The sequence below is a fragment of the Nicotiana attenuata genome, unplaced genomic scaffold, assembly GCF_001879085.1.
Source record: "Nicotiana attenuata strain UT unplaced genomic scaffold, NIATTr2, whole genome shotgun sequence".
Taxonomy (NCBI): Eukaryota; Viridiplantae; Streptophyta; class Magnoliopsida; order Solanales; family Solanaceae; genus Nicotiana; species Nicotiana attenuata.
In genome coordinates, this window is record NW_017671400.1 from 282,505 (window position 1) to 293,193 (window position 10,689).

The 10,689-nt window shown below is 37.7% G+C and overlaps 1 protein-coding gene across 1 annotated transcript; it reads right to left on the reverse strand.

Annotated features, from left to right (window-relative positions):
* Positions 1-7,201: 7,201 nt before the first annotated feature.
* On the reverse strand, positions 7,202-8,742 carry LOC109208053. The gene is made up of 5 exons (XM_019371061.1): positions 8,508-8,742; positions 8,228-8,431; positions 7,957-8,043; positions 7,748-7,864; positions 7,202-7,640 (listed from the first exon to the last, which is right to left on the reverse strand). Exons 1-5 carry the CDS (start codon positions 8,706-8,708, stop codon positions 7,341-7,343), a joined length of 909 nt encoding a protein of 302 aa, XP_019226606.1. The 5' UTR covers positions 8,709-8,742; the 3' UTR covers positions 7,202-7,340.
* Between the last annotated feature and the right edge of the window lie 1,947 nt (positions 8,743-10,689).

The window sequence follows — 10,689 nt, forward strand, 5'->3', positions numbered from 1 at the left end:
TATGGATCTCTGTGGTCCAATGAGAACCATGAGCAGAGGTGGAAAGAAATATGTAATGGTACTTGTTGATGATTATTCTAGATTTACCTGGGTACTATTTCTAACATCTAAAGATGAAGTATTTGACATGTTTACTACCTTTGTTAGAAAAATTCAGAAACAATTAGGAAATCAACTTGCATCCATTAGGTCTGATCATGGAACTGAATTTGAAAATGCTAAGTTTGCTGAATTCTGTGATGAAAATGGTATAGATCATAACTTCTCTGCCCCTAGGACTCCTCAACAAAATGGAGTAGTTGAAAGAAAGAACAGGACTCTTGAAGACATGGCTAGGACTATGCTTCTTTCTAGTAAGCTGCCCCATAGCTTCTGGGCAGAGGCTGTAAACACTGCATGTTACATTATAAATAGATGCATGACTAGACCTCTTGTAGAGAAGACTCCCTATGAGTTACTTAAAGGGAGAAAACCAAATATATCCCATCTTAGAGCATGTGGATTTAAGTGCTTTGTGCACAATAATGGAAAAGATTCCCTAGGTAAGTTTGATCCCAGAAGTGATGATGGAGCATTCTTGGGATATTCTTCACATAGAAAAGCATATAAAGTGTTCAATAAAAGAACTTTGTGTGTAGAAGAAAGTGTGCATGTAGTATTTGATGAAACTAACATTCTTTCTGAGAGACAGGAACATGAAGATGAAGCCATTGGATTGGTAAAGGATTTGACTGAAGCCTCAGCACAAGTCAAAGTGGCACCAAAAAAAGGAACAGGTGATGGAACATGTTCTTCTATTCAGGGCAACCTGACAGGGGGAACTAATCAAAGAGGAATTGAAATAAATCCTCTAAAAGAACCTGTTCATGACCATGTTCCTCAGCAACAGAACATGGGAGAAACATCTAGTATGAACCAATTGGTTGTGAAACCTCACAAGTATCAAAGTTCTCATCATATTGAGAACATTATCACTGATCCAACATCTGGAGTCAAAACTAGATCACAATTAAAGAATCTGTGTGATTTTGATGCCTTTTTATCTCTTATTGAACCTAAAAATGTTGTTGAGGCTTTGCAGGATGCAGATTGGGTCAATGCAATGCAAGTTGAACTCAATCAGTTTGAGAGAAGTCAAGTTTGACATCTAGTTCCAAGACCCAAGGATAGATCAGTTATTGGTACAAAATGGGTCTTTAGAAACAAACTTGATAAAGATGGAACAGTTACAAGAAACAAGGCAAGACTGGTGGTCCAAGGTTACAGCCAAGAGGAGAGCATAGATTGTGATGAGACTTTTGCTCCAGTTGCAAGACTAGAGGCAATCGGACTCCTCATAGCCTTTGCAGCACACATGTAATTCACTCTTCATCAGATGGATGTCAAAAGTGCCTTCCTAAATGGCTACCTGAAAGAAGAAGTGCTTGTGAAACAACCTCCAGGGTTTGAGAGCAAGGAATGTCCTGAGCATGTGTACAAGTTAGACAAGGCTCTCTATGGACTCAAGCAGGCCCCAAGAGCATGGTATGAACGACTGTCCAAATTTCTGCTTGAACATGGTTACAAAAGAGGTAAAATTGATAGTACCTTATTCTTAAGGGAAAAAGGTAATGATCTCTTTGTGGTACAAATATATGTTGATGACATAATCTTTGGGGCCACCACTGATAAGCTAAGTAAGGACTTTGCAAAACTAATGGGGAGTGAGTTTGAAATGAGTATGATGGGTGAGCTTAACTTCTTCTTACGCTTGCAGATCAAACAAAGTCCTAATGGAACCATGATCCATCAACAGAAGTATGCAAAAGAGCTAATCAAAAGGTTTAAAATGGAAGAATCAAAAGAAATAGCCACACCCATTGCAACTGCCACTAAATTAGACATTGATGAACTTGGTCCATCAGTTGATCAAAAGTTGTATAGGGGTATGATTGGTTCACTCTCGTATCTTACTGCCAGTATACCTGACATTATTTAGAGTGTAGGGCTTTGTGCTCGTTTTCAGGCCAATCCAAAAGAGTCTCACTTGACTGCTGTCAAGAGGATACTAAGATATTTGAAAGGCACCACTGATCTGTGCCTTTGGTACCCCAAAGGTAGTAATTTCAATCTAGTAGGATATGCTGATGCTGATTATGCAGGTTTCCTAGTGGATAGGAAGAGCACCTCAGGTATGGCACACTACCTTGATTCATGTCTTGTGTCATGGGCTACTAAGAAGCAAAATTCAGTGGCCTTATCTACTGCTGAAGCTGAGTATGTTGCTGCTGCTTCTTGTTGTGCTCAATTGCTATGGATCAAACAACAGTTGGTAGATTTTGGCATTGAAGTTGGTTGCATTCCTATATTCTGTGATAACACTAGTGCTATAAGTATGACAAAGAACCCTGTTCATCATAAGAGGACTAAGCACATAGATGTTAGGCACCACTTCTTAAGAGATAACTATGAGAAAGGATTGATCTCCATAGAATTCTGTGCTACTGATAAACAAATTGCTGACATTTTCACTAAAGCACTGAGTAGAGAAAACTTTGAGAGGAACAGGTTGGAATTAGGGATGATTAAGATCACATAAAAGGTTCACTTCAGAATGCACAATGACAAAAAAATTGATGAAAAAAAAATATTTTGTTTGGCTAGGAATTCTGAACTTGTGTAAATATCTAGATTAATTCTTACTCAGCTTCATACTTTAATTAGTATACTCCTGTGACATGTGTTTATATGACTCACTGATCTTTTACTAAATTTTCTCTATTATGGCATTTGAGGTATGTTCAAGAGAGTTCTAAATGAAGAACCTGGTTCATCAGTATGGGCTCATATGAAAGCTCAGGTATGTTTTCTATACTCTGCACAATCAGAAAGATTAATGTTTCAATCATGAGCAGAAGTCCTATACTTGTCAAATTCCTAGAAAAGTTCTATCGGTTGGCATTGAACCAGTTCCGTCCATCTAGAACCCTAAACCGTAATTTTTGCCTAATATCTAGGGAAGCCAAATTGATCATTAAAATTCTGGAAATTCAATTTGATTAGACTTCTGTTTGACCCCTGAAAAAGCTGCCGTTACTTATTAAATGTCTAATTCTCTTTAAATACACACCATCTCTCCAGTCTTCATCATAATTCCAAAACCGTCAAAAACTCTTCTTCACTTCTAACTGCCATCTTCTCCAAAATTCCCAAAGTCTTTCAAGAAATCGACCATCATGTCTAACCCACAAGAAAATCCTGGAACTCCTCCACAACCATCTCCCTCAAATTCATCCTCATATACTCCCCAGTGTATCTCCAAAACCTAGTCTACGAAGGCAGAAAATGCTCGCTCGAAAAACTGTAGCATCTGGGGCTCTGAGGAAGGCTTTAAATGAAAGGTTGAAAGCAAGACAAATGAAGCAAAGCAAAACTCCCGATTCAGACTCCAGGTCTAAATCAGAATCATATCAATCAGCTACTGAGGGTGAAGGACATGGGTCTTCTAACTCTGAGAAAACTCAAGAATCCCCTACTAAGGTAAGTTCATCTGTGAGTGGAAACTTAGAGATTAGGTTTGTTATGGTTGGTCCTATTAGGGATGTTGAAGTGCCTGAGAGACGTAGGAGTGGAGGTAAAAAGAATTTTGAAAAAGAAAAAGAGAGAGAGAGGGTGCATGTGGTGAAGAGAGGCGAAATGGGAAGGGAGCAATTCTTGCTATATGTGGGGTTACACAAGAGAGATTAGAAGAGAGTGGCATGAAGTCAGGGGGAAGTGGCTTTGGGGAAGCTGCTGAGGGGTTGGTTCATCTGAGCAAGCAAAGAGATGAACCTGTTTCATCTACTGAAGAAACCTTGGCTGATCTACTGAAAAAGGTTGGGGCAAGCTATGACCCAAAGAAACGCAGAGCTCCCACAACAAAAGCCCCAACTGTTCCCAAGCCTTCCAAGAAAAGAAATCTTCATCCCCAACACCTACTGCCTCTTCAGTTCCTAGGGGTAGAGCCACAAGAAGCAGGGTAAAAAAGAGTGAAGCTGATCTACAAAAACCCTTAGAAGAAAGTAAGAAAAAGAAAATGGAAAAGGAAAAAGGGAAGATTGCAGAATCCTCAGAGGTACTTATTGAGGAAGAGGAGATGGAACTGGTCCATCAAGAAAGGGGTACAATAGAAGAGGTTCGTACACCCATGCCTAAAAAGCCCAAGACTTCCTTCAAGAAGTCTTCTTCTGCACCTGTGTCTGTTGAACCCACACTAGCCAATAAGACAAGATCTGCAGTGAAAGCTAAACAAACAAAAGTTTCAGATGATGATGACTGGAGTGGAGAAGAAGAAGAGAATGAATCTGAGAAGGAGCAAGACAGATTTGCCGTGTTTGGCAGAAGGAAAATTTTAAAAGGCAGATTGTTGAACGACCTGGTGGAACCAGGGATGATGAGATTGGTAGATTCTTTAGCTGCTCAAGGATGGAAGGACATGGTCCTTCAGATGGATGGTAGGCTAGCCAGAAATGAGCTCACTACTGGAAAATGAGCCTATTGCAACAGCCGTAGAACCGTTGCAACAGAGAGGTAAACCGTTGCCATAGAGGTATTGGAACGGTTTAGCAACCGTTATATACGCTGCCGTGCCAGTAGATCTAGAGTAACGGTTCTTGCAACGGTTATCCAAATCGTTGCTTAAGGTATATCTATCGCAACGGTTGTTCCTCTGCCTGAAGCAACGAGTATTTCTTTCCAGTTGTAACGGTTAAAAACCGTTGCCATATAGTCTATAGCAACGGTTGGCAGCAGTTACCATATAATATGTTGCAACGGTTATGTAAGCTATTGCAATATTTATTTACAATTATTCTAACGGTTTCATTACGCTACTGTAACGGTTTCATTTCTTTTGCAACGGTTTTAATTACCTATTGTGTTAGTTTGTTGCATATTTTGGAACGATTTGTAAGACCTAATCGAACGGTTTTGAATACCTATTGGAACAGTTCTTGTAGACTATTTTGGAGCAATTTGCCATACCTATTGGAACGGTTTGCAAGACCTATTGGAACGGTTCTATTAGGCTATTACGCCCTGGCTGTAAATGAATATTTAGATATATAAAATTTGTAATAACTTAAAATTTATATAAATAAAAAGATAAAACACTTCATAATCTATATTATCTCCATAAAACCAAATATTTTAACCCAATCACATAAGTTTTACATCAACACTTACTCCATAAAATCAAAATATTTTAACCCAATCACATAAGTTTTACATCAACACTTCAAGAGTTAGTTCAAATGTTGATAACAAAAGATTCCTAGAACATGGACAACAATTCAAAGTTCTTAAGTAAGGTCTAGATCTTCACAATCTCCATCTTCCCTTTCTTCAATTGCTCCACCTACAAAAGAGGATAAATAAAGTCATTATCCTTCATGAGTTGGTTTATCATTATAAGAATGGGTATGGTCCATAAACAATGCATAAAGCACAAAGTTTTCAAATGTACTAGAATGTCGATCTCTAAGTCTTCAGTTCTTTTTTCTAGGATGAAACAATCTTATATCCAGTAAAAATCTTACAGCACAAAGTTTGTCAAAAACAAGTCAGAGATGACAACAAGTAAATGGTTGTCTTTAAATCCGTGTAAGAATGCAAAAGACTTTGTACTCCCAAAGCCTCCAGAAGTAGTAGCTAACCAGGTAAGAGATGAATCACAACAATATTATACCCAATGGGCACTTCAAGAAGCATTGGCAAAACTATGTAAGGACTTGGTTCAACCAGCCAGCTAGGAAAACAAGGAGAAAAATTTAGTTGTAAATCTGTTTGGAATTGCATTAGAACTTATTAGAATACCTCTTTAGTAAACAAGATGATTTGGCACAAGAAATTCCCCTTTAAATTTTCCTTTTTTCTTGTGGAGATTATCCAGACATAAGATTACAGTGGGATACTAACATGAGCAGGTTTGGGATCCCCCTACCATCTATTTGTTCTTGCTGTACCAATCATAAACAAGAATTATCCCAGCAATCAATGAACACCTCATTTTAGTTACTCATAAGCAATTTCCTAAAATAACTTCTAAGGATGTCATGAATATGTCAAAACATCATTTCTTCACTACAGCAGTGAAATGGAAGCTTCCCAGAATTGGTTTTGCTAAGCTGAATTCAGAATGGGATTGTTTGGGATGATCAAGGCAAAACTATGTAAGGACTTGGTTCAACCAGCCAGCTAGGAAAACAAGGAGACGTGCTGCGGCTAGACAGCAGAAGGCTATGAAGATCTTCCCTAGGCCAACTGCGGGATCACTTTATTTGCTTTTTTCTTAAGTTAAAAAGTGATGTTTGATTTATTTATCTTTAGACAACAGCTATACAATTTTCCTAACATGTTCTCCAGCGGTTTGAATTTGAACCATCACATTCATGTGTATTTTCTGGAATTTTTTGACAGATATGCAAGGAATTGACAGAAAATAGTGGTTGTTTTTAGATGATAACCACTGCTTGCAGCTTGTGAAGGCTGCATTTAAGCATGTTGATAAGTTTTCAGTTCATTTTCAATTACTCTTTCATTGAAAAGTGGATTTTTTACAATATACTATATCATATGCCACATATTAAGCCTGATGTATGTCAACAACAACATGAAGAGCATTGTTTTTACAGCGTAGATTTGCATCCAAGATTTACTAGAAAAGGCAAATTTTGCATCCTTTTGAAGAATGCCCTTATAAATCTTTCTTGGGACCAATGTAACAAAGGGAAAACGAGAGAAGAGTTAGCAGAAGCTCAACTATAGCTAGTTGACAGAAGCCTTCAATCTAGAGAGTCTACTATGAGGATTTAGAAAGAAAAGAAAAAAAGCAAATGGTAAGCAATTGAAACAAATGGTCACCAGTGAAGTATTGAGTTGAGCCCAACTAGTTTGTAACTGAAACGTAGTTGACTGATTAAATTGATTTAGGTTCCAAAGATACAAAAACCAGCCAGCCACACAATAGATGTTGCTTTTGCCAATCAATAGATGGCTTTGTACAGAAAACCAAGATAAAGAGGAAGCAACATGTGTGAGGAAGCAACATGTGTTGATATTATAAGCCAATTATTCTCTTTATAAAAGGTTATAGCTAAGCGGAATAAGTTTAAGTGAAATTTAAAAGACAAGCAGAAGGAGGAGAAGAAGAAATCAAGAAACAAACAAAGATAGACGTACTGACCTTGATTATTACTCCCAGTAGATAGGCGATTTATTAGTTGCACAGCAGCTTGTTGGGCAGAGGAAGCTTCTCCAGGTGAACGAGCATTGAAACCTAGCATGCTGGGATCAACCCGTAAATCTGGATTCAGATGCTTAAGTTATGAAATGATTTTAACTGCAACTAGTAGTTCCATGGCATCTTTTTGTGCATTGAACTTTTCCTGCAATCTTTGCTGCATCCTTTCTTCCATTTCCTCCAATTTTTGCTGCATCACCTCATCAGTAGAACTTGAGGGTCCCGCATCTCCCACTTTTCTTTTTAAGGAAGTCTTGGTAACCCCACGTCCATACAATCTTAGGCGACCTGGATGCTCAGGTCCCATGACTGATGCAAATGCATCAACTGGTTGACTACCATCTTCACTTTCTTGTGTCGATTGTAGTCTTTCCATTTCAGCCTACAAGACCAAATTGAGTCATTATTAAATCAGAAAGTATATGACACTGAGTCAATAACTAAGAACGGACAAATGATAACAACAAACTTTAAATTAATAACTCGTACAATTTTATTAAGAGTATCTGCATACGAGGCCTTGTATACTCGATCAACTTTTCTTTTTCTCATAGCCACAAATAGGTCCTTGCTTGATAGAGGCTCAGAAGTTTCTTTCTTTTTTTCCTGATTATATAAAAAGTGGTATAAAAATATATTGGACTAAAGTTAATAAGTTCATATTTAAAAGAATAATAATAAGAAAAAAAATATCAAACCTCGCATATTCGAGCAAAACTTCTTTTGCCAGCAGTGTGTGGATATTTCAACTTTTTGCGATTCTCGGTATTGGTTTGGGACATTTTCTGCAAATCGGCCAATAAATATAAAGTTGTCAAGTTCAGTTGTCCCAACAGATTCAAATGAAGCTTAAATTTTGCACTAGGTTATGTAACCTAAGTGCATTTGATGTATAAAAATAATAAAGTGATTTCTAATTAAACATAAACCAGACATTCTCAGCAAATCATGGGCAGTACTTAGTTTTACCTTGTAGGCATCAGAGTTCCAATAATTAAGAAGATCCCTAAATTGAGATTCAGGAACATCAACCGGCCTTTTCTCCATTCGAAGCTCGTCATTCTCATATGGTTTATAATGGTCGTTAAATAGTTGATTCTTATACTTTCTCCAAGCATTCTGAATTGAATCAAAAACCCACCTTTTTGCAGCATCAGGAATATCATATTTTCCCTACAAAATTAATTTGGTACAGTTAGGTTAGTGTGAAAATATGAAATATCTACACAGAATATTGCGAACTTCAAACCTTGATATATATCCACATATCTTCTTTTGTTTGAAGTTTTCTCCAATTAAACACATTAAGAGGACAAAAGGCCGCATTCCTTGCCAATGTGCCGAGGAAGCTACCCAACTCTGCTACAACATCACCAGTAGGACCTATGGGTTGATTGTTCTCGTTTAGCACAATTAGTTTGCGCTCTTTCCTACCATGAACACTTGGCATCAAAGTTTTTCCTCTTTTTCTTTTTTCGTCATAAGGACCTGCATTAATATTAAGTAAGAATAATCACCATATATCACGTCCATATTGTTTGCTAATTTAACGAAATAAAATTTATATGTTCTTGCTTTGTTCCTCGGATTGTTCATTTGTTTCATGATTGGAAGAATCCTCAAATTGTTCCTATACTGGTTGTGAAGTACGAGTGGTGGAATCCAGTGGCAGTTGCTGCAATTGTTCGCGTACTTCTTGTGATGCAAGAGAGGTAGAGTTCAGTGACTTTTGTTGCACATGTTCATGTACATTTTGTGTTGGAGAAGCAGAAGGCTGAGGCAGTTGCAACAATTGTTCTTGCACTTGAACTCCTAATTGCGGAAGTTTTTTTTCAATTAAATTCAGATGATGCTTGTCATTTGTCCTTGTAGATTGAACAATTCTTTTTGTTTTCAATGATGAAACTTTTTGGTTCAGCAAAGATGCAAGTGATCCGGCTGCAATGCAATTTTTAGCTTTTTTGTTTTTACTTGAGTGCCCTTCCTGATTCATGACTATTCAAATTCCTGTCAAATTCAGAAAATTAAATAAAAAATAAGTTATCAAAGCATTAACAACAAGACCTTTGGGTTATTCTGGGAAATATGATGAAAAGGGAAGAAGTTCTGAGAACCAACAATGAATACAACAACACACAGCAGGAGTAGGAGAAGCTCTGAGAATAATTTTGACCATCTGCCCCAAGAGGAGAGCAATTTAACAATGGTAATCATAGGCATAGGATTAAGGAATAGTATTATGTTGTTCTATGATATATGCAGATACTATTGGCATTTAAATTCAGGAGCATTTGAGGTGGTTGAAAACCAGATCAACAACTCAATGTCACCTGAAGGGAGACACATGAGGGCAAGGCACAAACCATCAAAGAGTCGCTCACACAGATAGTGTCAAAATGGACAATCTCACCTAGGTGCACAACTGCTGCAACATGGTAGAACAGGAATTTTTCAGTTAAAGGTATATTTGGACTATTACAAATCACACAGAGAGACAGACAAAGACAAAACAGCAAAACATTACATTGATAATGAGAGAATACACTTCATGAGCTGGAAAATGCAGCAACATACAATGTAAGGACTACAAACACTGCAACATGTACTGGATACTAACTTTGGCAGGAAATTTTGGGAAACGACGGAATCAACCTTATGGAACATCATAGGAGCCTTTACTGTAGCTTCAATGGGAGCTTTTTGTAGGGATTTACTGATGCCCCCAGGTATATCCACAACACAAAAATTGTTTCCATCATTGGTTCTAACACAGCATTTCTAGGGATTACACAATTGCAATACCAAACTGGGCATCAACAACAATTTTGCACCCAGGCTGCTGATTAGGTCACAGCGGACTCAACCTTTGGAAGAGTGGGCGCTAATACTTTTACCCAATAGTGGTATCGGGGTCAATTTCCATAGGGAGCTAGGAAGGGAGTTGGATATTTGTTTAGCCTAGAAATGCGAGTTTGCTTCTAATTGATCTTCTATCATTTTTGGGTTTTTTTTTGTGATTATCAACTACAATTTAACAACTACTAATTATAACTAAATTATGCTAAGATATTAAGTCTAGGTTGTATGCAAGATAGAGAAAGACACTAGGGTCGTGGCATTTACCTAGGTGGTCAACTAACGGGTAGAGATTCCTAATACGAGAATGATGAATATGGGGCTTATGATATAACCGTTGCACGATAGCACTCACTCTCACACCTCTCGGTAGAAAGAATGATTTTGCCCAATTGACTCTCTCGAGACCAATTGGGTAGGCTAACAAACCAAGCAACTTAGGGTTCAAGTTGGGTAATTACTCTCTCGAGGTTTTACCCGTTAATTGGGACTACCATTCTCATAGGTCCATCCCAATTCCTTGTTGGGTTAATTTTGGAGTCATAGACACTTTCCTCAAGAAGAGTCAAGACCCA

What these genes read in the sequence shown, in the direction of transcription:
- LOC109208053 (XM_019371061.1), bottom strand. Translation starts at nt 8,708, where the DNA reads ATGCCAAGTGTTCATGGTAGGAAAGAGCGCAAACTAATTGTGCTAAAC. An exon ending in GTTTTGCTCGAATATGCGAG is followed by an intron (nt 7,865 to 7,956) that starts GTTTGATATTTT and finishes TTATATAATCAG; the next exon opens with GAAAAAAAGAAAGAAACTTC. An exon ending in CAGATACTCTTAATAAAATT is followed by an intron (nt 7,641 to 7,747) that starts GTACGAGTTATT and finishes TTGGTCTTGTAG; the next exon opens with GCTGAAATGGAAAGACTACA.